The following is a 23278-nucleotide window of genomic DNA, read 5'->3' as shown; positions in this document are numbered from 1 at the left end:
GCCTGACAGGGCATCATCACAGTATGGTGAGGGGCGTAACATTTCCGTCACATGCTTGAGGTATTCGGCCAATCACAACGCACTGGATTGCTGGCCAATCAGAGCACACCTCGCTTTTCAGACCGATGAGCTTTGTAAAAATCGACACGTTTCAGAAAGGCGGGGCATAGAGGAGAAAAAATAATGTACAGTATGTGGAAAATAATGTGTTTTTTGAACCTTAAACCGCATAAACACATTTCATTACACCAAATACACAAAATAATGTTCTTTTTAGCAACATCATATGACCCCTTTAAAAATGTTTTGCCTTTGTAGGGGAGTAAAGCATGCTCACACGAATGAACTGAGACTGCAATTCTCAAATGTCCCAGTGAGTTAACACCCCACTCACACTATTAACCAGTGCTGTTAGCAGCTTAGTAAAAAAAAAATGCAACCATTTACAACATCAACGTGTATGATGTGTAGTGTTTTAAAATGTGTTCAGAGTTGTGTAGTGTATTCCAACCTTTAATTGGAAGATCATCCAAGAGTTTTAAAGAAGCAGTTGTGATGCATAGACATTGCATTGAGGGGGGAAAATCACCACTGAAATTACTTTCTGGTACTACAACTCATTAATATCTTCAATACTCTAAAACTCTCATATATTCCTGCTTCTCAAAGACCACCTGTGCTGATGATTGAGTGCCAGTATGTGGACTAGCAGTTTGGACATTGTCCTAAAAACATTGATTCGATTTCCCAATTGTTTGGTACTGGGGCGTCTTTCAATTCTGCAGCCTTTGCAAAACTATTCATCTACAACTTAAAATATCTGAACAAAGTACAGATGAAGTGATAAAGAAGAGAAAGTGCATGGGTTTGAAGCTGATGCGGAGTAAAACATTTCTTTAATCAATACAGACAATCAAGGTGATTTACTAAAAGATAAAAAAAAAAAGCCTTCCCACACTGACCTTCATCTTATGCAATACCATGACAAGCAACTAAATGCAAAACAATCAGTCTGTGAATCTGATTGAATCAAGGTACACAGATGTTGATAAAACATGTTTATTCTCTCCACCCACAATTTAGACCAATAAATAGGGTCTGCACTCAACCACCAGCACTAGACTCCTGGCTTTGAAAAGAGCCAGATGAGCTTCCTTCACCTTACAGAGGTCAAATCTTCCAGAAGACACTCCAACTGAAACAGCAGCTGCTCTTCAACTGCTCTTCTTTTTCCAGCAACTAAAAATGAGGTGGTTTCTGCTCTTCTCTGAATGGCTTGTGGACTGGGCTCGTGGCACATACTGGTACCTGTTTGGCAGGAGAAGTGGACTGTGCAAGGAGACCATAAGCCTTCCAGGCCCACTAGCTACAGATGAAAAGAAAAAGAACAGAGTGCTTCGAAAAGGTAAGCAAGCTTTAGATCAGAGAGACTGAATTGTAAAACAACTTGAATGCAAACATGTATAATACTGACTAATTCTCCATTTCTTACCCTACAGTATTTGATGAGTTTGAGGTGCCCAGAAACCTGGACGTTATTGTGATTGGCAGCGGTATCGGTGGTTTGACAGCAGCGGCAGTTTTAGCCAAACTAGGAAAGAAAGTCCTGGTGTTGGAGCAAGACAAGCAGGCAGGAGGCCTGTGTAAGACCTTCACTGAAAAAGGCTTTGAGTTTGACTGTGGTAAGATAACCTCAGCAATGTTCATGGAGTTGTATAAATGATTGCTTGATGAAATGCTGAATGCATTTTAATAACTGCATGATCTATTTTTGTCTTAAAGGCTTCCATTATGTTGGACAACTTCATGAAAACGGCTTCCTGAAAGTTGCGCTGGATCTGATCACTGATGGCCAGGTGCATTTTGCTGAGCAGGGTTTCCATGTGGACACGGTTGTTATTGGTAAAGGCAAACAACGTAAAGAATACACTATCTACAGTGGCAAGAAGCAGATGGAGGCTCATCTTAAGAAGCAGTTTCCCAATGATACCAAGGCAGTAGAGGAGCTCTTCAAAATCATGAAGGTATTTATGATTTTGTTGACGTTTTTGTAAAACCAGACTTTGCAGAGTATGGCCTTTAAATGCCCTATGAATTATATATGAATGTCTCCATATTTTCCTAATAGATCTGTTCCAAGAAGATCCATCTGCTGTGTATGCTGAAGATGGTCCCACTCTGGTTTGCTCGCTTCATACTGTGGAGTGGAATCGCGGACTTGATCTCCCCAATTTTCAGATACTCCCGCACCAGTACAACAGACGTGGTCAAGTCTTTCACTAGCAACCAAGACCTCCTCACTGTGTTTTCTCAAATATTTTATGGTGAGAGAAGAAATTTCTAGTCTGCTCCCAACTTATTTTGCATTGAGCTATTTTATTAAATTCTTTTGGAGAAGTTTCAACTAGAAACACTGTTTTCCTCCTGAAGGTGTCCCACCCAAAAACAACAGCTGCATGATTGACGCCCTCTTCCTTCACCACTCCAAGCGTGGCGTATACTATCCTAAGGGTGGTGCTAGCGAGATCCCGTACCACATCATCCAGGTTTTGGAGAGGCATGGAGGAAAAGTCCTTGTCAATGCTCCTGTGTCCAGCATACTAGTTGATAAAAAGCAAAATGCGTACGGTGAGTTTGTGATCTGATCGTGAGACAACAATGGATGTTCAACAGCCTCACTGGAACCCAAAATGGGTTCTACATTACATATTTGCATTCTCAAAATGCATTGTTTTTTGTCTGACCAGGAGTGGCTGTGAAGACAGGGGGTGAAGATGTTGAAGTTCGGGCTCCTGTGATCATTTCAAATGTTGGCATGTTCACCACCTTCAAGAAGCTTCTGCCTCCAGAGATTCAGGCAAATCCGGGTAAGCAAGTGAACATCTTCAACACTGTAAAAAAAATTCCGTAAAATTTACGGTAGAAAACCGGCAGCTGTGGTTGCCGGAATTTTACCGTAAAAAATACGGTAGCAACGTTTTAGGTTTTACGGTTGTAACTTAAATTTACAGTTAAATACCGTAATTTCATTAACTGATAAAATGTTATTATATACCAACCTATTGAAGTACTAAAATCTGTTTTGTACCTTTGTAATACACTGATAACCACCAAACGCAGGTGGTGATGAGAAAGTCACATGATGAACCAAAGCCCATCACAAGCAGCTTTTAAATAATAACATATATAGAAGGTGCACAGTGTCATTCACACAAACACCAAACACCATCATGGTAACACACATGAAACTGAAATAATGCAATAAACATTAACTGAACAACATTAGGTGTAACGCACAACGATAATATACAAAACTGATAAGAAAAAACTAAAAAGAAACATAGTTATTTCAACAAAAAAACATCAAATTTGAAATGTAATGCAGGGAATACTGGGAATGTCAATTTACGGTTATTCACTGTAAATTATACGGTATTTTCCACTTCCAAAAATGGTATACTACCGTAAAATTAATGTCCAATACATGTAATGTCCAATACAGTTTTTCACCGTATATAGTAGGGGAATTTACCGTTAACCATTTAACAGGATTTTACTGTAGCATTTTTACAGTCTTTTACCGTTAAATTCACGGTCATTTTTTACAGTGAATATATGCGATACTATGAACAAAGTTATGAACTCAAAAGCCCATCAATGGTCATATGATGGTGTGTGGTAACACATTCATCTCTTGCCCTTTAAAGAAGTCAAGGACTATCTTCATACTTTGAAACCAGGCAAAGGATTTTTCCAGGTGTTTGCAGGCTTTGATGCCACTAAAGAAGAACTGGGCATCTCTTCAACCAACATGCGACTCTATAAGAGCAACAACATGGATGAAATGTAGGTGCACAAGTCCATCGTTCACTCTTCAATGCTGTTAAAGTACTTGTGTTAACAGTGATTGGAATAAAGCATATTATGTGTATATAATGTTTAGCATGGAAGAATACTTTGCTTCAGACAAGGAGGACGCACCTGATAACATCCCCATGATGTATATCTCCTTTCCTTCTGCAAAGGATCCCACCTCGTGCGCCCGTTTCTCAGGTTTCTTATATGACCGTTGCTCTATTCTTCAAAGTTTTATACAGTCAGGACAACAACTCAAAATTATTTGTCTGTATCTATTTGCATTTTTAGGGCAGTCACGTATGGTGATCCACACTATGGTCAATCCAAGGTGGTTTGGAAAGTGGAACAACATCAGTGAGACTGAAAGAGGACAAGATTATGAGAAATACAAGATGAGATTTGCTAATCATCTCTTTGACTGGGCTTGCGTCCACTTCCCCAAGCTGAAAGAGAAGGTAAATTTGTCGTGCATCATATTTGAGTGCTGTTTAAAAACTGAACTGTAATAAAGTTGAAAAGGCTAAAACGATTTAATAAATGATCTGAATTTATTTTCTTTTGTAGTTGGTGATGCTGCATGCCGTCACTCCCATTAACATGCATGGGCTGGGGGCCACATATGGGTCCATGCTGTCTGCAGAGCACAGTCTGGAGAGATACCAGCTTCTGAACATTGCCATGACCAGGTGCAACACTCCTGTCAAGAACCTCTACCTGTCAGGTAATACTCCGAGTTTGAGTGACAAGAAGACATTACACGAGCACAGCAATGAAGGAAGTCGATTTCTTGGATTATTAAGAAATATTTGACAGCTAAATGCTGTGATCGATCAGTCAGAATTATCAGAAATATTCCAGAAAGCCTTTTAATAATATTGGATATTTCAGTGGCATATTATAGACAGTTGCATGTTTTGCCTGGTGAACTTATAAATGTATTTTCTTGTGTTTCATCTCAGGGCAAGATGTTTTCTCCGCTGGTTACTCTGGTGCTTTACATGGTGGTCTTCTCTGTGCTTCAAGTGTTGTGGATCACTGTCTGTATATTGACCTTCTGCTCCTCCAAAAGAAACTGAAGAGGAAGTCAGTCAAGAAACTAGAGTGAAAAAATGAAATAAAATATGTGAAAGGGCCGCCGAGATTAATATATCAGTCGTTAATCAATTTCATCCCCATTTTAATGTGGTTTTAATATGTAAAAACAGCAAAACAAACAGTGAGGGTTTGTCACTATCATTATCTACCTGTACAAACCCTTATATTATATGTTCAGTGATGTCAACTGCTAGTAAGGACCAAAATGGTACAAAGCTTGATCAAAAACCATTTCTTTTGCTGTACATTTGTCCGATGTGCTGCACATTCTTTTGCACACTCTTTTAAAAATGTACAAATGACCAAACAGCCAGTTTTGCCATTTTGTGTGTAACATGTCATCAATGAATGGACTGTTGCCTGACATCTAAGGCACCAATGACTTATCCAGCTGCAAACACATTATTTGAATACATTTTAATTAAATTGTATTTATACTCACAAATACCAAGACAACAGAAATATTTGCAATGCAATATTCCCAGCACACAAAAGGAAATCTGCGCAGCAAATTCTCACAAACACAAACAAATACAGAAACGCGCTGCAAATTCTCACAACACAAACAAAAACAGTTCGCACATGTAGAATCCTGCTTTTTTTTGTATTTGTTTGTCTTGTCAGAATTTGCAGAGAGTTTCTACATTTGTGAGTATTTGCATCGCGTTTCTGTATTTGGTTGTGTTGTGAGAATTTGTAGCGCGTGTGTTGTCGAATTGATGAAGATGTTTTCTTAATTTGCAGGTAGGGATGTAACGATTCACTCAACTCACGATTCGATTCGATTCACGATTTTGATTTCACGATTCGATTTCCTCAAAATGTTTTTTTACAAAATGAAAAGGTGTCGTTTTATTAGACTATTGCTGCACGTTTCTTTTTGAAAATAAACAAAGCAGAGCTGCAGCAATGATCCAGTGTTTCCTGGGTTACCGCTGTAAACAAAGCAGAGCTGCTCTTATGAACACTGCTTTAATATGCATTGTTCATAGGCAAGATGAAAAGAAAATACCACCTAAACTTTTCTAAAGATAGTCAGTTCCCCTCAGAGATACATTCATATAAACTCCTACTCCAATTGTATCGCGATTTGTTTGGCATCTCAACCGATTTGAATCATCACATATTTGAAACGATTTTCGACCAGCTCGCGGTTAATCGATACATCCTATTTGCAGGTGTTTTTTCTATTTGCATGTGTTTTTTCATTTGCAGCGCGTTGAGCTCTCTCGGGTCTCCAATATCTCCGGGTCTCCGCCACCGTACGAAAAGCACGCTTTTGCGCATGCGTGACTATCGAATGATGTGCGTAAAAAGCTTGTAGATGCCAGCTAAAGCAAAATAGAAACTAAAGAGAATTAAAGTTGTATTTGCGTTTTTAACGGCATTATGAGATGCTGAGTCCAAAAGAAAGTGATTAACTGAATTCTATCGTCACGCCCTGGCGATTCATTTTGGAAAGTTGAGGTGAATCGTTGGGAGTTACGCAAAATATTCCACAAATATTTATTTGTTTTCTTGTTTGTTTGTTGTTTCGTGGTAAGCGTTGTACAAAGAGATCATACTCAAGTAAATAAATCGTAAGTTAACAGGCTGGGAGTCGACCCCAAAAAGAATAATTTCCGAGGTGTTGGCAATCGAGAGACTAGAGTCTTAACGCCAGACTCAAATCTTTTGGTTTTGTTCAATAAAAAGATTTGGTTACACTTTATTTCGATTGTCCACTTTAGACATTCTACTAACTGTAAGTAACTTTGCAACTACATGTCAACTAACTCTCATTAGAGCATTTGTAGACTGTTAGTTTAAGGTTAGTAGAATAAGTTACCATACTTGCAAAGTAACTTATAGTCAGTAGAGCGTCTGTTAAGCGACCATCAAAACAAAGTGTTAGTAGATATTAAGCAGACAGTCTACTAATACTCTGACTGCTAGTTGACATGTAGTTGCAAAGTTACTTATAGGTAGTAGAATGCCTAAAGTGGACTATCAAAATAAAGTGTTACCAAAGATTTATTCTGGTTTGTTTACTAATTCAGTATAAATTTTTGTATTGTGAGGGAGGCTTTGAACGCGACCTGTTTTTAAACAAGAGGTAAGTGAACACAAGAGCATCATGTATAAGCTACTGTGCTTATAAAGAATATACCTATATATATTTTTTTTTCCTTTTTTTTTTGTGTATACAGACATACTGTCACGAATTCGGTCCATGGACTTCCGTTTATTCACCACCAGAGGTCACCCTTTCCATTACATTGACTCTCGCACAACACAAACTGTTGCATAGCACTCTCGCCCCTGTGATTCGGTCTGCCGATCGGTGACCTACGCTAGCCCTGGGACTATTCTTGTGTTTTGCCCGCCATATACCTGTTTGCCATTGTTTGACCCTGCCTGTTTACCACGTCTCTTTAATAAAGCTTGCAGATGGATCCGCAAGTCTCATGTCTCGTTTGCCCCGTAACACATACACAGTACCGTTCAAAAGTTTGGGATCAGTAAGACTTGTAATGGATATATAAATCGCAAATGATCAATACCTTCAATCAAGAGCAAAATATACTTATTGTCTGTCTCTTGTGATATGCACTGTTTATTTTCTTCTTCCTTTTTATTTTCTTCTTTTTTTTTCTTCAGAATGGAGAAAATAATAGAAGTCTAGAATTGACTTTGTCAGACTCCAATTGCCCTGCTCCCTACAAAGTGTTCACTTCAAATGCTCTGCCTGAAGTGAGTGGTGCATAGTGATGGTCACCCCTTCACTATGTTCCATTAGTGCTAAACAAACAAGCTACCTACCTTTGTAGGTATCCTTTCCAGCAATTCAATTCAATAACCAGTCAGTTTTATTCTTATGCTGCCTAGAATGTTCTGTCTGTGCAGTTGGTGGAAAGAAGTGTTTTTTTTTTTTTTAACTATGACTCCCGTGTAATCACTAAAATTTGCTTTGTGCTCTTTAAAGCTCACTTGAATTTGTTGTAGATCATTTGACGTGTTATGATGCTTTGGAAGCCTGAATTACCTTTATGCACAAAACACTGCCACATTTGACTGACTGGGCTGCAAGGCAATTCCTTTGCTTTCAAATGCAGCCAGTGTATGTGGTTGTGCAGATGTCGTATCTCATGTGTGATCGACCAGTGATTTGTAATGTTTGCTTTTACACATTTGCACATTTGGATGATGAAACGCGCAACTTTAACACATGAATATATTTAAAGTAAATCAATGATCTGATTTATCACTTATACAACTTACAATAACTGATCCAAGTGCAGATGCAGTGACATTAAAGAGATTGCATGGGTTAATGTTTGTTGTTTGACTGTCTGCAACTCTCTCAGAGGAAGTTGATTAGGAAGGAATCGATCTCTCCAAATCATACGACAAGTCAAGCTGATTTGAATACGTCACCAGATAATAATAATAATAAGAAAAATACATGCGTTCCCACATTTATGTAAAACAAGAGTTAATCATTATGAGCAACTAACGCAATCAGTCTGCTAAACTGTCAGGTCAAACCAATCATAGTCAAGCAAGTTAATTCTCTCCACCCATAATTTAGACTAATAAATAAGGCCTTAACTCAATCACCAACACTAAACTCTTGGCTGCCGTCCCTGGGAAGTGCAGCTCATTGAGCTTTCAGCACCTCATTAAAGGTTTCTCTCCCAGCAGTCATTCCTGAAACTGAAAACACCAGCTGATCTTTTTCTAGCAATTGAAGATGTGGTGGATTCTGCTTTTCTTGGAATGGCTTGTGGATTGGGCTCGTGGCACATACTGGTATCTGTTTGGCAGGAGAAGTGGACTGTGCAAGGGGACCATCAGCCCTCTGGGCCCACTAGTTGTAGACCAAAACAAAAAGGACAGACTTCTTCGGAAAGGTACGTAAGCTTTAGTTTGCAAGTAGTGTGCAAGTCAGTACTTCACAAACCTGTTCTGGTGACCCCCAACCAGTGCACATTTTGTATGTCTAGCTCATAGGCTGCACCCAGTTCATGTCTTGCAGTCTCTACTAATGAGCTGATGAGTTGAATCAGGTGTGTTAAATGAGGGAGACATACAAAATATGCAGTGGTTGGGCATCCCCAGGCAGATTTGAGAAGCGCTGGTGCAAGTGACAAATGTCTACTGCTAACTAATGTTACTTCATGGCCTATAGAGTTTAATGAATTTGAAGTACCCAAAAACGTGGACATCATTGTGATTGGCAGCGGTATCGGTGGTTTGACAGCAGCGGCAGTTTTAGCCAAACTAGGAAAGAACGTACTGGTGCTGGAGCAAGATAAACAGGCGGGAGGCCTGTGTAAGACCTTCACTGAGAAGGGCTTTGAGTTTGACTGTGGTAAGATGCCCTCAGTGATGTTTGAGCTGCGTAAATGATCAAAAGCTGAATGTCGTGACATCACTTATTCAATGAACATTTTTGTCAGGCTTCCATTATATTGGACAACTTCATGAAAACGGCTTCCTGAAAGTTGCATTGGATCTGATCACTGATGGCCAGGTGCATTTTGCTGAACAGGGTTCCCATGTGGACACTGTTGTTATTGGTACAGGAACTCAGCGTAAAGAATACACTATCTACAGTGGCAAGAAGCAGATGGAGGCTCATCTTAAGAAGCAGTTTCCCAATGATACCAAGGCAGTAGAGGAGCTCTTCAAAATCATGAAGGTATTTGTTCAATGCTCTAAAGCTTTTATTTATCAATTATCAGCGTATGGTCTTTAATGTCCTGTAAATTGTCTCTTCCTTAGATCTGTTCCAAGAAGATCCATCTCCTGTGTATGCTGAAGATGGTTCCACTCTGGTTTGCTCGCTTCATACTGTGGAGTGGAATCGCTGATTTAATATCCCCAATTTTCAGGTACTCCAGCACTAGTACAACAGACATGGTCAAGTCTCTTACCAGCAACCAGGACCTCCTCACAGTGTTTTCTCAAATATTTTCTGGTAAGAGTAGAATGCCTGCTCCTGTTCCCAACTTATTTTGCATTTAATGTATTTGAGCATTTTAACTAGAGTTACTTTTTCTCCAAGGTGTCCCACCCAAAAACTCCAGCTGCATGATGGATGCCCTCTTCCTGCACCACTCAAAGCGTGGTGTGTACTATCCAAAGGGTGGTGCCAGTGAGATCCCATACCACATCAACCAGGTTTTGGAGAAGCATGGAGGGAGAGTCCTTGTAAATGCTCCTGTGTCCAGCATTCTAGCTGATGGAAAACAAAGTGCATATGGTGAGTTACTGGGCTTGTCCAAATACCCACACTTGCGGTCTTGGCCGCTTGATTATATGCACGCAACAGGAAATGTGCATGCAAGACTGTCCCAGGTCTTAATCAAAGCTCAGTGCCCTCAATGCATACTAAATCCACACTCTTAAACCACTTTGGGGTGTATTTTAAGGCAAAGTGTATCCCGTGTGTCTTGTTCTGGAAAATAATTGAGTTTTTGCCAAGGTGTCATGTTATATTGCATATAATTTGGTAGTAGAACAAAGTGTTCCAAGTTGTGCAAAGATGAGTGTATTTTGTACAACATTTGCAACTGCTCATCACAAAATTAGAAGTGACAATCTAAATTAAGTTGTTGTCTGTTATAGGGACTACCGAACAGTAGTTTATTATAAAATGCAAACTACTGCAAGTCAATAATTTTTTTTTTTGGAATCAAATCTTTACATAGCTATGACAGTAAACACTGGAATCTAACAATGCCTTAGAAAAAAACAGTTGATCTTAAAAAAATAACCCTATCGGATAAGCATGTTATAAACTTCTGAAACATTGGTGTTTCATATTTTAGAGCAGTCACTGCAATTTATGGAAGAACTCAATTAAATCTGTATGTGGGAGTGTGTGTGTGTGAAAAAAATCAGATGTAACCCCCTTTGTAATCCTTAACATTTTCATAAGTAACTGTAATTTAATTACACATTTTTTCTTAGTAACTGTAACTGATTACAATTACTTTTATTTTGTAATTAAATTACATAATTCCGTTACATGTAACTAGTTACTCCCCAACACTGCCCATCAGGTAATGAGCATATCTACACACTTGTGGTCTTCATGCTCACTTGAACACTTGGGCTGAATGCAGGAAATGCGTCATGTCAAGTGCAAAGACCACAAGTGTGGGTGTTTGGACAGGCCCACAGTATGAGTTAGGGCCATGTTACAATGTCACTTGTAAGTTTGCGGAGATTGTGTTGTCTATTTACATATTGGGGCATCCAGTACCTGCAGATGCATAAAACAACGGTTATCATATTCGTGTTGTCTTTGACCAGGAGTGACCGTGAAGGCCGGAGGTAAAGATGTTGAAGTTCTGGCTCCTGTGACTATTTCTGATGCTGGCGTGTTCACCACCTTCAAGAAGCTTCTGCCTCCAGAGTTTCAGGCAAATCCGGGTAAGTGGACGAATGTTTTCAGTACCTTGTACTGCTTCTTGCTATAACCTGATGTTACTTGATAACATGTGCTGTATTACTGGGTAGATTTTTCTGGGGTAATGTGTACATCTGCTTTTCCCAGAGGTCCAAGACTATCTTCATACTCTGAAACCAGGCAAAGGATTTTTCCAGGTGTTTGCAGGCTTTAATGCAACTACGGAAGAACTGGGCATCTCTTCAGCTAACATCCGACTTTATAAGAGCAACAACATGGATGAGATGTAGGTGCACAAGTCCATTAATCACTCTTTTCTGCATTTAAACGTACTGTAAGTCTATATTCTCTTTAGCAATTTAATTTTATTGCTTTAGGATGGAAGAGTACTTTGATTCAGACAAGGACATCGCACCTGACAACATCCCCATGATGTACTTTTCCTTCCCCTCTGCTAAGGATCCCACTTCATGCACTCGTTTCCCAGGTTAAATTTTTGCACTATTGTACATCCAAAACAATGTAAACAAACCAACTAAAGTGTCTCAGTGTGTGGCTTGTGTTTTAGGGCAGTCACGTATGGTGATCCACACTATGGTCAATCCAAAGTGGTTTGAACAGTGGAACAATGTCAATGAGCCTGAAAGGGGTGAGGAGTATGAGAAATACAAGATGAGATTTGCTAATCATCTCTTTGACTGGGCTTGTGTCCACTTCCCCAAGCTGAAAGAGAAGGTAAACTTTGGTTATGAGTACTGTACTATAGCGACGTTACAGAAGTGTTATGTGGTTTAAGTGGTCTTTTTGTGGCTTTTGTAGCTGGCAATGTTGCATGCAGTCACTCCCATTAACATGCATGGGCTGAAGGCCACATATGGGTCCATGCTGTCCGCAGAGCACAGTCTGGAGAGATACCAGCCTCTGAACATTGCCATGACCAGGTGCAACACTCCTGTCAAGAACCTCTACCTGTCAGGTATTACTCCATTACAAGTTTAAAAGGATGTGGTCTGAATATTAAATTTCCTATATGAAGTTGTTTTGTTTCACCTCAGGGCAAGATGTTTTCTCTGGTGGTTACTCTGGTGCTCTACATGGTGGACTTCTCTGTGCTTCAACTGTTATGGATCACTGTCTGTATATTGACCTCCTGCTCCAGCAAAAGAAACTGAAGAGGAAGGTGGTCAAGAAAGTAGAGTGAGAATATATGTGGTATAATATTTGTACTCTTGATGCTATTCTCTTGCGGTTTTGCTGCACATTTGTTCCCTGCAACTCTGAATAAAGATGTGAATAATGTACAATGTGTTAGTGGTAATAGTATTCATAGTTGAATATGCGTCTTCATGCTGCCAGTACTAGGTGTCTAGACTTATGCAGTCAGACTTGACAACACAAGTGGTTGTACTGGAAACTTCAATGTGACTCTAGAGGCATCACTAACTTGGCGAACTTTAGCATATCCAGTGACTTGCAGCACTTCGAGATACCAGGTGGATGTATGCCATTCACCTTAACTCTTCAATTTGACTCCGACTTACTGGTTGGTTAACTGTTCATGGTTTGTCACTAGATGGCAGCATTATAGTGCTGCATCTGCTGCTTCATACAGTTGCTCAAGGATTTTTAGCCCACAACCGGACACCAGTGCTGCTTAAGTTGCATTAGCAAAAAGAGTTACTTTATACACCATATCTATTAGAGTGATTAAACTGATGCACTGAGACGTTAGCTTTCATCAGGACATGGTTTTTAAAACTGGTTTTTAAATGAGTGACTAGTTTACAATTGAGGAGCTGGAAGCTAGAGAAAATGACAGATGTGCGGTTTAAACCAAGTGGTCTGAAACTGCAGTTGTTTTTTTTCGTTTTTTTTCTGTAGTTCCCTCAAGAGGGAATCACATCGCTTTGACATTAGCCAGAGAAGAAATATCTGGGATTTGAGAGCGGTTTTGGTCAAATAAATGGTCTTTAGGTTTGGCCGTGCCTTTTTCTGTTATGACTTTAACACCTGTGCTTGGTATTTTTCCGAGTCAAAGCGTAGTCATTTGTGTCTGGCCCCTTTTGATTTAATTTGCTGCCAGTTACTTTTAATAAACTCTGTTTAAGGATATATGTTTTCAAGGACTATCCGTGATCCTATCTGAAAGGAAACTCCTCTTCCTTTAGGTCTGGTGGACCTAAAGACTTGTTCCTGAGTCTCTAATTCAGTTACTCTCATATGAACAGCACTGCAATTATAAAAGCCAGACACGTAAAAGCCACATTTGCATAGAGTATGGCTGTGTTGATAATCAAATACTAGTTTGCTGCTTTTTAAATACTCTGCAGTGTACAAATTACAGTTAGGGATTTTTACTTCTGCCGATTGTGTTTAGGATTCAAAGTTGTGAAGATTATGAAACAAAACGTGTAAGAATAACTTTTTTTTTTTTTTTTTTTTTTTTGGTCCCCGGGCTTTTTTTCTGCAATAATCCAAAAGCCATTTTTTTTTTTTTTTTTCGGTCCGCCTTCATCTCTTGCCCCCTTTGTTCCGTGTGCTGAGTACAGATCACTGCAGTAGTGTGTATGAGTGCAGCAGCAGGATGGTGTGCAGGGGCGAGCAGAGCTATTAAAAGCTGCTGCTGCTGTATAAATAGCCCAAGTGTGTAAACGGCGACTCCGACAGTATTAGATGCTGCGGCCAGCTCCCAGCAGAAAGCTGTTGATGTAAGCGAGCATGCAATCCATCTCAAACAGAGGTGAATGGAGCCTTCTGCATAAATCCAATTTTAATATTTAATAAAAACACTGCAGTGTAACTGAACGTTATTATTCATGCTCTTTATTACCAGGACTGGCTTCCGCTTGTATATCAGAAGCCACGTGGATACCAGTCGTGAATATTCTGTAAAAATTTGGCCTCTGATTTTTGCCTGCTCTATGCAGATGGTGGCTGTTCCCTGTAGCTACTGAAGGGGATATAAATAGCAGCAGTTTCTGCCGCATCCGTCAGTGTGTCTCTCTCCACACACACACCCATGTACACAATACAAACACACTTTGAGTGTGTCTCTCTCGGTCTCCTTCATACATATTCTCTCCTCTTGCTCATCAGTTTGACTTCTAGCTTAAAATATCCTTTCTTCACTGCATCTCACCCTCTCAATCACTTCCCATAGGAATGACGAATCACAACGGAGATTGTTTCTCTTATGTTTCGCCTAGACAGATTTGAGAATAAATGGAGAGCCAAAGGCCACACAAGGTAATGCAGGTGTTTTTTTTTTAATGTTAAATACTTTCTTATCCTAATTTATAAAATATGATTGCAACCCTACTAAGTAAACACGTTGTCTCTGTGGCGCTATCAACAGATTGCTCTGTTTGTCTGAACATCCCAAGAAGCCCAACACAGCATCATCATTGGTGAGTGTGGAAAAGGGCTGTTTACCCAGCCTAAAGCAGTGTTTGGGAGACCTGTTTTATTATTTTTGCAATAATGTGAAAAATAAAGGTTCTTTATTGGTGTCTGTGTTTCCATGAAGAAACTTTAACATCCATAGAACATTTTCATTGCACAAAAGATTCTATAAAGTGGAAAAAGTTCTTCAGATGATTAAAATGTCCTTCATACTAAGAAACAAATGGTTATTTTAAGAACTTTTCATTGAAAGATTCTTTGAAGAACCAAAAATTGTTCCTCTGACAGTGAAAACACTTTATACTGTATACGTGTGTGTATATATATATATAAACTTAAACCTAACCCTACCCATAATTTATTCCTAAAATCAGTGTGAAATGATAGCCGATTAACAAGGGTGTAGAAGCACCTAACCCTGATCCTAAGACTAAAACAGATATTTCCTGAAAAGTTATCCCTCAATTCTGATTGGTTAATTGGAATGTTGTTCCAGGATCAACAAGGATGTTGATCCTGGAACATGTTGTACTTGGTGAAATCACGTTCACCGTCAATACAACTCACAGATGCTGGATTGATCTGTTGATATGTGCACAGGCACCACAGGATCTGGCCGAAACGCTTCTATAGTGCATCTTTTGTCCTTTATTTCATTAGAATTGATATGCAGTTTATGAACTTATTTTCCTCCATATTGGAGAATGCATAGACGCTTGACTTGCATCTTGGCATGAGGCACAGTCTACTTCAAAAGCTTTCAGTTTGCTGTTTTGCCATTTAGAGAAATAATTTCACATATGAAGAGGAGTCCAAATGTCTGAGTATCTAATGAAGATGCTTCTAGTTTGCATTTTGCATCAAATTTAACAAAGTCTTCCATGACAAATTATTCTATCAGCCAGAGGGTTTGAGTAAAATGTTATCTGATTTCTATCTATCTATCTATATATATATATATATATATATATATATATATATATCGTTATATCGTTCTATCATTCTTTTGTACAGAAGGCCTGTGACCTGTTCAGGCAAGGCTTTGCCAAGTACACATTCAAAGTTTGTCTTGACTAACTTATAGTTAACTTACTCGCACATGATTTGAATTCAGCTCAAATCATATGTTGTATGAGGGCTGTGATTAAAACCTAACACTCACAGAGTGAAAACTTTCTCAGCTGAAATTTGGATCCAACTGTTCTACATTTTGAGATAATTGACAACATTTCACTGTTCATTCCACCCCCTGCTGGGCTTATTATTCTCAGCTTCCAGAATGATTTAGCACAAGCCTGCCTACTTGTTTTGACTTGAACAGGAATAGAAATGCATGTAGGATACTGGTGTGTGCAGCTATCATTATTTTTCTTTAACAGTGAAACAAGGCAATGACTTATATAACATCGTTTCTCTTTTAGTCTTTTTGTTGTCACATCAATTCATATTAGGTTATTTTAAACATATCATAAAAGTATCAAGACAAACTAAATTCAGCATGTGAAAACGGTCTGTTTCTTTAGAAATTATAGTAATACATGTGCATTATCTACAGTTTAGAAGTTAATGTGTTTTAAATTCTTCATGCTTGTGAAACTTATTTTCCATATTGTTGATGGTTTAGGATATTGCGTTATGTATGGCATGTTTTCACTGCAGTGGCATATTTAGAATAGAATGTGAATTTGATTCAAGTTCATTATATTTTTTCCTCATCATTCATGAACAAATTGTACAAATTGCAAAGAAAGGAGAAGATAAAAATAAACTTTAGATAAAGAAAAATGTAGAAAGAATTGATTCACATCTAATTACAGAATGCATGTGTTTATTTTGAACCAATTAGTTCTATATATTCAATATTATCTACAAATATTGTTAGTTCATTGTTAATATCTAACACTATTTTTTCTTTTTGAGAAGTTCATATTAAAAGATTAGTTTACCCAAAAACAAAAAAAGTACTCACCCTCAGGCCAAGATGTAGATGAGTTTGTTTCTTCATCTGAATAGATTTGGAGAAATTTAGCATTACATCACTTGCTCACCAATGGATCCTCCGCAGTGAATGGGTGCCGTCAGAATGAGAGTCTAAACAGCTGATAAAACATCACAATAATCCAGGACTCCAGTCCATCAATTAACATCTTGTGAAGTGAAAAGCTTTGTTTGTGTAAGAGACAAATCCCTCATTAAGTTGTTTTTTAACTTCAAACTGTTGCATCCAGCTAAAATCCTTTCTCCAGTGAAAAAGTTGCATGTAAGTCTGAATCAGGAGAGAAATATGCACAGATCAACCCACACGAAAAAAATACTATAGTAATTTATAGTAAATACTATAGTGTTTTTTAATCATACTATAGTAAAGTACTTGAATTAATTTGTTGTGATAATTCTATAGTTGCTGTGGTAATAATATAAACAAATTACTTTACCCAATGCTGTACTAAGTTTTCTATAACTATAGGGTATATCATTATACTACAGTACACAACAGTTTACTGTAGTAAAAACTAAAGTATACTACAGTATTTATTACAGTTTATCAGTTCACTATAGTTAATACTATAGTATGCTGTAGCATTCATTAACAAACTGTTGTAAATACTATAATATATACAGCATAATTCACTTTACTATAGTATGGTTCAAAAACACTATAGTATTTAATATAAATTACTATAGTATTTTTTCATGTGGGAAAATACTTGCAAATATGTCTGGGGGTTTTTTTTATGTGAAATGACAAGGGGACTTTTTCACTGGAGGAAGTGTTATTATGGATTATTATGGACTCATATTTTGGCCAGAAGTGACAGTTTAACGTTAAACGTAGCTTTTCACGTCAAATTACATTTATTGATGGACTGAGTCCTGTGGGTTACATGTGGATTATTGTGATGTTTTTATCAAGTGTTTGGACTCTTATTCTGGTCTATATCTTGGATGGTTGAATTGGGAAAAGTGGGTACATATTCAGCAAATTTTCATTTTTGGGTAAACTATTCCTTTCTGGAAAGGATTTGGGTGAACCATTCTGGAGTTTTGTGATCGGACAAGGCCTCTGTACAGCCTAAGAGCTGTGTAATGAAATCTCATTCTCACTGTGTCCATAACACACTAGTGTTTATCACCACATTGTTTTGAAATGAATCAGACAGGGTGATTCTGCATGGTACTTAGTAGTTTATTATCCAACTGTGCATACAATGTGCCCCTTCTCAGAAATCTTTTCCATTTAGGGGGAGGAATAAGTCTTTTTCTCCGTACAGCACCGTGAAATGGTCTACACTCCATCACCGCCTGCTCATGATTGTTTTTCCATTTTAATGGACTGCTCCAAACTTTACCTTGGAGAGTGTCCCCGCTGTGCTGGCGCAGCGCCGTTGTCTCTGGAACATTCTCTGGATGGACCATCCTGTCTGCAGGCAGTGTGCATGTTTGTGAGCAATTCATCTTTCTGAATTGACTCTGTCCCATTATTCCCATTCCAATTGAGCGTCTCTCAGCAAACAATCACAACATTCCGTCAGGTGCACGCTTAACTTGGGAATTCACATTAAATTGCTCACGGGTCATTAACACACACAGGACTTCCTATAAATTAGGAAACCAGGATTAGTGTCATAGATTTATAGAAATTTGGAGGTTTTTCTCTTTTCAAATGCACAGTGAAGACAGATTTGCTGGTTTATTCCCGGACAACTTTACAAGAGTCTGTGTATTTTGATTGATGATGCTCCTGATGTGCAGTTACTTTGAACAGACTATTGAAAAAAGCAGTGTACATAGTGTCCCCATCCTTGGGCTATATTGGTAAGACCCTGAGACACTGGTGCATTCAATAGTAGCTGAGACATTGTGAACTGCATTGTGAGGACTTCATGTACTGCTGACAGGGGCTGAGATGGATAGACCACTTGTGTGTATATATATATATATATACACACGTATAAATATCTACATGTATGTGTGTGTATTTATACATACACAGTAAACACACATACAGTATATTATGTAAACACCAACTTTTATTTTGGATGTGATTAATCATGAATAATCGATTTGACAGTGCTACTTGTGGATTATTGTGATGTTTTAATCAGCTGTTTGGACTCTCATTCTGACGGCACCCATTCACTGCAGAGGATCCATTGGTGAGCAATTATGTTATGCTTAAGTTATCAAAATCTGTTCCGATGAAGAAACAAACTCATCTACATCTTGGATGGACTGAGTGAGAGTACATTTTCATTTTTGGATGAACTATTCCTTTAATATGCTTCTAAGTGCCTCAAGCAATACTTTCAAAAGCATTGGGAGTTCCTGTGATTCATTCTTTACAAAGTTAATACAACAAACACCTTTGATAAACACTTTGTTTCCAGGAAAGACTGATAAAATCCTGTCTGTCCTTACCCTCAGAAGTTGTGTTAGGCCAGCCAATCAGATTAGAGCTTGCCAGATGCACCAGACAGTCATTGAAGGACTGTAGGCGGTTTTGCTGTCTAAGTCTGAGAGTAATATGACAGCATCCACGATGACAAACCAAATACACAACCATCCCAGCTCCAAACAGACAAAGAAAAATCCTGTACAGAAATGACATCCACAAGGACTCATCAGAGCTGAAGCTGCTAAACTCACCTGGAAAGTGGTGCTGCAAAACTAGGTCACACATAAGGTAAAAAAGTTTGAAATGGACTTTTTGGCAGAACTGGGAGGGAGAGGATAGAAACATTCCATTCTCCTTCAGGACCTGGTTAGGTGAGAGATGGTCACACTTGAATTTCATCTGTGACACATACAGACGGACTGTGACTGAAAAACAGCCCGGGCCTAATAGAAACCATTGACTCATGTATTATTCAGTAATTTGATATGTCTGAAATCACCTTTCTATATTGCAATGCCAGCACAATTAAATTGAACATTCAATATTATATATATATATATATTATTCATTTAATTTTTTTCCAGTGCCTGTGTACCTTATGTGGTTAAACAACATTTTTGGACTCTTAAATTTTGTTTTTTATTTGAGTTCTTGCATTGTGAAATTTGCGAGAACTTTAAAATCTGTTGAATTCTTTTACTTTCAATTTCATATTAATTTAAATTTTCATATTTGATTTATTTTTAAATAGGCAAAAAAAAAAAAAAAAATCCCAGTCATGCTTAGTTGGGGGTGCAAAAGCACCCTGTGCTCTTAAAATGAAATGCCTGCCTGACAGGAAAAAGAAAAAAAAAATACCTGTTCAATTTTTTTCTTTCCCTTGTCTCTTGTTTCATGTCCCTTGGGTGCTTGTTACTGGCAAAGAGATAAACTCCTATCAGAGAGTTTTAATTGGATCAGTTTAATTACTGAGAGCAGCTTCATGTGATGCGCAGCATATTTATTGACACTAAAGTACATTTGTACCTCACAGCAATATATTTTTTTTTACTCTTACAGTGTTTCAGAAGAACAGTTGGAGATATCTTCAGCCCAGTGCTCTTCTGGCGTCAAAACAGGTCTGTTTTTTTACTATTTAGTTCCACATTATATTATATTATATTATATTATATTATATTCATTATATTATATTATATTATATTAATTATTTTTTTATTTTTTATGATGGGCATGGCTTAATTTGTGCAACACCAAGTCAGAGATGTGGTTTTCCTATTCCATTTCAGATCTGATGGCACCTCAGCTTATTTGGCATTATGGGATAGCAAAGTGTCCACTTGCTGCACACTTAAAAATTCTCAGTGGATGCAGTAGATCATCCAGGTATTGTCCACTATTTCATGAATACTGCACATTCATGCTTCTCATTTGACATACTTTTTGCAGGGCTCTCAAAATTGCTAGTCTGACGTCCGGGGGCTATTGTGTTTTCCTGTCGAGCTACCAAAATGTATCATCGGGTAAATACAGGGTTCCCGCGGGCCCTTAAAGTCTTCAGTCTTACATTTTATTTGCATCTTACCAATAATGCCTGATAAAGTAGCATTTATGAGCTTTGTTTACAGGCGTTACCGGAGAAACCGCTATATTCTGCCGGTCCAGAAGCGCCTCCTACTGGCAGAGAATGAATTTGCATTTTCAATAAGTCCATCTGCTAATCTTTCAGACCAATGCGAAAATCTCAGCTTTTGAATGACATCCTTTCACTCTCAAGAGGGACTCCAAAGTCGATAATGTGAGCGTGTAAAAATTGATTAAAACTCTCGATGGACAGCTTTGGCCCTGCTTTTATGTTGAAAAGCTATGCTGAAAAATCTATTTTCCGTACATTTCAGTGCTCTCATTTCCTCATGATGCCCATCTGTCTCTTGCTGTCTTTCTCTCTCTTCTCACAGGGTGTTTGCGGTCCTGCAGTGATTGGTGTTGCAAGTGGGTGTGTAATCCCTCTTTATACTCCTTTTTTAGTGCGGGTTTTGATATATAGAGAGGTCAGCTGTAGTGTAAGCCCTTTATATTTCTTCTTCCTGTAGTTTAGCCTGGGCCTGCAGTGCTTTGAATGGCATAAGGAGTAGGAGTGGCTGACAAAGCAGAAAGTGGCACCGCAGCCAAAGATCTGCATTAAATGGAATGAGTTTCTTTGAGATGGATCCAAGCAGTGTTTATAGTGTTTTTCTTTCATTGAAATATGTTGCCTTTGGTTCAAATTTCTTGGAGTGAAAAGCTTCCAAACTCATTAATGTGTGTGTATTCAGGTTTTGATAAAAAAAACAAGCGGAAACAGTCCAAAACAGTTCTAAACACATATGTAAGTGGATTTTGTGTGAGAAAAACAACAGGGGATGGACTTCTTCACTAGAAGAAGCATTATTATGGACTAATTTAGTCGGAATCTGCTTTTTTAAAGTTAAAATCCCTCAATGATGGATTTCTTTCCTATCAACACGCAGCTTTTTACCTCAAGACGTTATTTGATGAGTCATGTGGATTAGTAATGTAATGCTATATTTCCAAATCTAAATCTTGGATGGTCTGAGGGTGAGTAGATTTTCAGCAGATTTTCATTTTGGAGTGAACTATTCCTTTAAATTGTTTTATTATAATCTGCATATACTAGAACTGATTCAGAAGGGGTTTAAAAATTAGAAAGGTTTCTGACATCAGCTGAAAGGAAAGCTAATTCAAAGGTGGAGCAAGTTATCCCATTTTGATTCAAGATTACAAAGATTTTTTTTTATATGAATAACATTCAATGATTTATTGTACACAATAAGACCAGGAACGTGCTTTACGAAATACAAAAATTGGTCAGTTTTGGTTCTGTCTTAAATTTAAATGTCTGCCAGCAGCATCCTTCCCTCACGGCCACATGTGGGACCGACTCCATGCATGTAATTGCATCTGTTCAAGCACATCAGAATATTGCCAGTAAACACATTTTTGTTTGTTTGGTGTTTACGATGACACCAAAAGCTGCCAGTAGAGCTTTGAATCATGCATGTGTTAGTCGTCTATGCTGCGTTTCATGCTTGGACACTGCTCCAGTGCATCTCTCCCACCTCATTTATGCTGATGTCTTCTGACAGATGACATTTTGCTAGTGAAAGGGAAAGCATGTTTGTCTCATTATGAGCTCCGAAAAAAGCTGTCTAGACCGTGTGAAAATCATTTCAGTCTAATATAGGTCATATCATTTGCCTTTTCAATGCACACAGCTCATCTTATTAACATGCATCTAAAAAGTCAATGTTTTGTTGGCATTGATGTCATTTGACAAGTGGTAGTTTGCAGAAGTTGTCTTGGTAGCATGACCAATAAGGACCAACTGCTATTTTAGACAGTTTTCTTTTTTTCCGCTACTGTTCTTAGAAGTTTGCTTAAAGGGCTCATCGGATGAAAATCTGACTTTTTCCGTTTTTAAGTGCTATAATTGAGTGTCCGGTGCATCTACCAACTCAGAAAGCGTGAAAAAGAAGAACCCAGTAAGTTTGGTTTTGTAAGCCTTTCTCCGCATGCATGTGAGAAAATTAGCCGATCAGATTTCTCTGAAATGTCTTCTTATTAAAGCTATATAGAAGTTATTCTTTGGATCACATAACAGCATAGACATCAATAGGTACTGCATATTACGCTGCTGTCACTTCATACACAGATCTAATATAAACATGCGATTTCTTTCCCAGCTGTTTACCTTCACAGACATAACTGACTGTTTTTGTAGCATGTTTTTAACATGACCTTGTTTGTATTTGACAGTTTAAGCGCAATAAGACATGAAAGAGAACTTAGTTTAGTACTCACTTGCCGTGTGACAGCCGCTTTCTGTGCGTGTGCTTCAGATGTGTGTGCTCAGAAAACACTGTATCAGAAGTTTAAACTGATATGGCTTTAAAATGCATGATTTCAGAGCCATATACACGATAATCAAAACCAAACAGATGTTTTTTTTTTATCAGAGTATCTGAGGTACGAGCTGTAAAGGCACAGCCCTATTCTGGAAAAGGGGATGGGGAGCAGCAGCTCATTTGCATTTAAAGATACAGGCACGAAAACAGTGTGTTTCTGCTTCC

General features: G+C 38.3%; 2 protein-coding genes across 3 annotated transcripts; both read left to right on the top strand.

Annotated features, from left to right (window-relative positions):
• Positions 1–1245: 1245 nt before the first annotated feature.
• On the top strand, positions 1246–4988 carry LOC107755370 (putative all-trans-retinol 13,14-reductase). Its single transcript, XM_016572147.1, has 11 exons — positions 1246–1405; positions 1500–1682; positions 1783–2024; positions 2129–2324; positions 2431–2628; positions 2748–2867; positions 3708–3846; positions 3944–4053; positions 4147–4313; positions 4423–4579; positions 4818–4988. Exons 1-11 carry the CDS (start codon positions 1246–1248, stop codon positions 4961–4963), a joined length of 1818 nt encoding a protein of 605 aa, XP_016427633.1. The 3' UTR covers positions 4964–4988.
• A 3560-nt stretch (positions 4989–8548) lies between these two features.
• LOC107755369 (putative all-trans-retinol 13,14-reductase) lies at positions 8549–12657 on the top strand. 2 transcript variants are annotated; one of them, XM_016572146.1, is made up of 11 exons: positions 8549–8846; positions 9177–9307; positions 9396–9637; positions 9721–9916; positions 10004–10201; positions 11257–11376; positions 11501–11639; positions 11731–11840; positions 11922–12088; positions 12173–12329; positions 12409–12657. In XM_016572146.1, the coding sequence occupies exons 1-11, from the start codon at positions 8713–8715 to the stop codon at positions 12552–12554; spliced, it is 1740 nt and encodes a 579-aa protein (XP_016427632.1). In that variant the 5' UTR covers positions 8549–8712; the 3' UTR covers positions 12555–12657. The 2 variants fall into 2 exon arrangements, with proteins under 2 accessions (XP_016427632.1, XP_016427631.1); XM_016572145.1 differs by having other exon boundaries at positions 9125–9307.
• The last annotated feature ends 10621 nt before the right edge of the window (positions 12658–23278 follow it).

Source organism: Sinocyclocheilus rhinocerous, unplaced genomic scaffold (assembly GCF_001515625.1).
Source record: "Sinocyclocheilus rhinocerous isolate Xijiao unplaced genomic scaffold, SAMN03320098_v1.1 scaffold1013, whole genome shotgun sequence".
NCBI lineage: Eukaryota > Metazoa > Chordata > Actinopteri > Cypriniformes > Cyprinidae > Sinocyclocheilus > Sinocyclocheilus rhinocerous.
This window is presented reverse-complemented; position numbering and strand designations above follow the sequence as displayed.